Source organism: Sander vitreus, unplaced genomic scaffold (assembly GCF_031162955.1).
Source record: "Sander vitreus isolate 19-12246 unplaced genomic scaffold, sanVit1 ctg495_0, whole genome shotgun sequence".
NCBI classification, from domain to species: Eukaryota; Metazoa; Chordata; class Actinopteri; order Perciformes; family Percidae; genus Sander; species Sander vitreus.
The window spans coordinates 25,001-30,000 of NW_027595598.1; the positions used below are offsets into that span (position 1 = coordinate 25,001).

The 5,000-nt window shown below is 50.1% G+C and overlaps 1 protein-coding gene across 1 annotated transcript in view; it reads left to right on the top strand.

Annotated features, from left to right (window-relative positions):
• Positions 1–5,000, top strand: part of plod3 (procollagen-lysine, 2-oxoglutarate 5-dioxygenase 3) — an 18,287-nt gene that overhangs the window by 12,329 nt on the left and 958 nt on the right. Inside the window, exons 15-18 of the mRNA XM_078245386.1 lie at positions 154–225; positions 1,022–1,126; positions 1,267–1,413; positions 2,509–2,634. Coding sequence (XP_078101512.1) covers positions 154–225; positions 1,022–1,126; positions 1,267–1,413; positions 2,509–2,634 — 450 coding nt within the window. The remainder of the gene's footprint in view (positions 1–153; positions 226–1,021; positions 1,127–1,266; positions 1,414–2,508; positions 2,635–5,000) is intronic.

A 5,000-nucleotide genomic window follows, 5' to 3' on the forward strand; every position in this document is an offset into this window, starting at 1 on the left:
TGATACAGACAGACAGACACACACACACACAGACAGACAGACAGACGCACACAGACAGACACACACACACACACACACACACACACTAGCATAAATAATGGGTACACTGAATGAACACAGGCTGAGTGTATGTGTGTGTATTTTATTTTGAAGGACTGGAAGGAGAAGTACATCAGTGAAAACTACTCCAAGATTTTTGAAGACGAGAAGAGTTTTGTGGAGCAGGTAACGAAACCCAAAACCACGGCCAGCGTCCCTGATCTGTCTCTCCTGTTCCCTGTTTCATCTTTCCACAAGAAGTTGTGTTGTTGCCGCTGACAGACTCAGATTATTATTCTAAGAGTCTGACTACATTACCTACAGAGATAGAGCTTTTAGTTAAAGAGGAAGATCCTTTTAGTTTAACATGGAACAGCCCCGAAATCACCGTCACCAAACTACACCAGACTCCATGTAAATAATCAGGACTTTTAGCGTGTATAGAGCCAGCATATTTCCACCAGACTCCATGTAAATAATCAGGACTTTTAGCGTGTATAGAGCCAGCATATTTCCACCAGACTCCATGTAAATAATCAGGACTTTTAGCGTGTATAGAGCCAGCATATTTCCACCAGACTCCATGTAAATAATCAGGACTTTTAGCGTGTATAGAGCCAGCATATCTCCACATGTAAATGGATGAATTAAGGGTTTATTTCAACCAAACCAGAGTGGTGATTGTTGGAACAGTGGAAAGATGAACCAAGACGGCTTTTGGTAGTTTGATTTAGTTTCTGTCCACTTTGAATGAAGTGTGTTTTTTTACGATGATAAAAGTCCTGATTATTTACATGGAGTCTGGTGGGTGAACATTAGTCCTATAGTTTTACATTACAGCCTGTTTCTTGTTTAATACTGGACCAGTTTCAGAGCTTGTTGTCCCATCAGACACTCAGACACAGAAACATGGAGACATAGAGTCCAGGTTGACAAATACCAACGTTACAATCAAATGCTGACACCACTGTGTGTCTCCCAGCCCTGTCCAGATGTGTACTGGTTTCCGGCCTTCTCTGAGAAGATGTGTGATCATCTGGTAGAGACCATGGAGCATCATGGCGAGTGGTCCGGAGGCTCACACAAGGTAACCCACTAACCCGTCTGACTGGGTCAGACAGACGGGAGGAGGGAGTCAAGGGAGAAGGGTTAGTCATTTTGTATCTTTGTGGGGTCGTTTTGCATCTTTAAGAGTGTGTGTGTGTGTGTGTGTGTGTGTGTGTTCAGGACGAGCGTCTGGCCGGGGGTTATGAAAACGTCCCCACCGTTGATATCCACATGGTCCAGATTGGATTTGAGAAGGAGTGGCTCAAGTTCCTCAAAGAGTACATTGTTCCTGTCACCGAGAAACTCTACCCAGGCTACTATCCCAAGGTACAGGCCCCACTAGTGGGCTCCACACTGTCACTAGTGGGCTCCACACTGTCACTAGTGGGCTCCACACTGTCACTAGTGGGCTCCACACTGTCACTAGTGGGCTCCACACTGTCACTAGTGGGCTCCACACTGTCACTAGTGGGCTCCACACTGTCACTAGTGGGCTCCACACTGTCACTAGTGGACTCAACACTGTCACTAGTGGGCTACACACTGTCACCAGTGGGCTCACACTGTCACCAGTGGGCTACACACTGTCACTAGTGGGCTCAACACTGTCACTAGTGGGCTCCACACTGTCACTAGTGGGCTCCACACTGTCACTAGTGGGCTCCACACTGTCACTAGTGGGCTACACACTGTCACTAGTGGGCTACACACTGTCACTAGTGGACTCAACACTGTCACTAGTGGACTCAACACTGTCACTAGTGGGCTCCACACTGTCACTAGTGGGCTCCACACTGTCACTAGTGGGCTACACACTGTCACTAGTGGGCTCCACACTGTCACTAGTGGGCTCCACACTGTCACTAGTGGACTCAACACTGTCACTAGTGGGCTCCACACTGTCACTAGTGGACTCAACACTGTCACTAGTGGACTCAACACTGTCACTAGTGGGCTACACACTGTCACTAGTGGACTCAACACTGTCACTAGTGGACTCAACACTGTCACTAGTGGGCTCAACACTGTCACTAGTGGACTCAACACTGTCACTAGTGGGCTACACACTGTCACTAGTGGGACTCACACACTGTCACTAGTGGGCTACACACTGTCACTAGTGGGCTACACACTGTCACTAGTGGGACTCACACACTGTCACTAGTGGACTCAACACTGTCACTAGTGGACTACACACTGTCACTAGTGGACTCAACACTGTCACTAGTGGACTCAACACTGTCACTAGTGGGCTACACACTGTCACTATCACGTCACTATTCACTAAATAAGTTAAAAAAGTGTAATATTTCTGTGTGTGTGTGTGTGTCTGTCTCTTTGTGTGTGTGTGTGTGTGTGTGTGTGTGTGTGTGTGTGTCTGTCTCTTTGTGTGTGTGTGTGTGTGTGTGTGTGTGTGTTCAGGCTCAGGCCATCATGAACTTTGTGGTGCGTTATCGTCCTGATGAGCAGCCGTCTCTGCGGCCGCATCACGACTCCTCCACCTTCACCATCAACATCGCCCTCAACAGCAAGGGGACCGACTATGAGGTACACGCACACACACACACACACACACACACACACACACACACACACACACACACACACACACACACACACACAGATCCTGTGTGAAGAGGTGACAGGTCTACATACTATGGCGAGTGGATGGTGCCAAGGAGAACCGACCGAAGGAGACAGTCGTGTGACTCTAACGTGTGGATTGACTACACCGTCGCCAGTGTACATCCTAGTTGATAAGTACGCCGCCACACCTAAGCGTTGTCGCCAGACGTGCCCCCCCCCCCCAAAAAAAAAAAAAGTATTGAGTGAATTCAAGTAAATCAATAGGCCTACACAGTAAACCTATGATATAGCCTTTAGGTTTAAATGTATTTCAATTAATTCAATACACGTTCCAGGCCCTTCATCCATTATACAAGTTGCTCTAAAAGTACTGACAGTATCAAAATAATACGATTAATTAAATTGTAGTACTTCATCAGCTTGTGTGACCTGCACTGCTGGAAGAATGCATTGTAACCTTAAAGGAGACTCCCGGTCTATTCCCCCCCGTAGCTGTGTTGTGTGTAAATGTGGAGAGCTGTCAGTAGAGAAGAACTAAACCTACACCGTGTTAGCCTCCTGCTAGCGTTAGCACCCAACAGGCTGAAACAGGGCAGGTTTAAACCTGTTTTAAGCCTCTAAACAGGCTCTAAATGTCATTACCAGAGCTCCCCATGTGCAGAGATTCCTTCTGAGGGAACACAGGGAATCTGACTGCTGGAGATGTGACAGAAAGACATAAACGTTGTTAATCCAGCCAGCACATAGCTGTGTTTATTTCCTGTTTTCCAGTCAAGTCAACACTAGTTGATTGTTGAACTCCTACAATCCAATATTCCAGTCAGATTCCCTGTGTTCCCTCAGAAGGAATCTCTGCACATGGGGAGCTCTGGTAATGACATTTGGAGCCTGTTTAGAGGCTAAAAACAGGTTTAAAACCTGCCCTGTTTCAGCCTGTTGGATGCTAACGCTAGCAGGAGGCTAACACGGTGTAGGTTTAGTTCTTCTCTACTGACAGCTCTCCACATTTACACCCAACACAGCTACGGGGGGGAATAGACCGGGAGTCTCCTTTAATACATCCATGATTGTAACTCCAACATTGATTGAACATTGGCGCCATCTACTGGATCATTTACACTAGTGTTTACAAGCTTCATAGATCTGTTTACATGTATGTATGTATGTATGTGTATATGTATGCATGTATACACTTTATTATATACAACGTATATCTGTACACAGTAGTCAAACGTTCATGTTAACAACATGTTAACATGTTGGCAATAACCCAGCAGAGCTATGAAGACCAGCCACATCACTGACTTATTTATTCCATAATGAGTAAATGTCACTCAAGCTCCTTCATCTTTGTTTTAACGTTCGGAGAATGAGTGAACTGACGTTCATTTTGGGTAACAAGTGGACGCAACTGTCACTAAGGCCAGCAAGCTCCCCAGCTATATAAGCTCTTATTGTTATGATTGTTATTGTTATTATTTTGATCATATATCTGCGCCTACTCGCCCCCTACTCGCCCCCTTCTGCCGCCTACTCGCCCCCTACTGCGCCCCTTCTGCACGCCTTCTGGCCCCTTCTCGCCCCCTACTGCCCCTTCTGGCACGCCTGCTGGCTGCCTTCTGGCCCCCTTCTGGCCTGCTGGCAGCCTGCTAGCCCCTGCTGGCCCCCTTCTGGCAGCCTGCTGGCCCCCTTCTGGCCCCTTCTCGCCCCTTCTGGCGCCTGCTGGCCCCCTGCTGCAGCCTTCTGGCCCCCTGCTGGCCGCCTTCTGGCCCCCCCTGCTGGCCGCCTGCTGGCCCCCCTACTTGCCCCCTACTGCCACCTTCTGCGTGCCTCGCCGCCTTCTGCGCCTACTGGCCCCCTACTGGCCCCTACTGGCAGCCTACTGGCCCCCTACTTGCCGCCCTCGCCACCTTCTGTCGCCTTCTGGCCGCCTGCTGGCGCCTACTGGCCCCCTGCTGCTGCTCCCCTTCTGGCCCCCCTACTGCCTGCCTACTGGTCCCCCTTCTGGCCCCCTACTGCGTCCCCCTTCTTGCCCCCTGCTGGCCGCCTACTGGTCCCCTTCCGCCCCCCTGCTGGCAGCCTGCTGGCCCCCCTACTGGCCCCCCTACTTGCCGCATTCTGGCCCCTTCTGGCCCCCCTGCTGGCGCCTTCTGGCCCCCTACTCGCCTGCTCGCCCCCTTACTGGCCCTACTGCTGCCTTCTGGCCCCCTACTGGCACTTTCTAGCCCCCTACTGGCCGCATTCTCGCCTACCTTCTCGCCCCCTACTGGCCCCCTACTGGCCCCCTACTGGCCCCCCCCTACTGGCCCCCTACTGGCCCCCCCTTC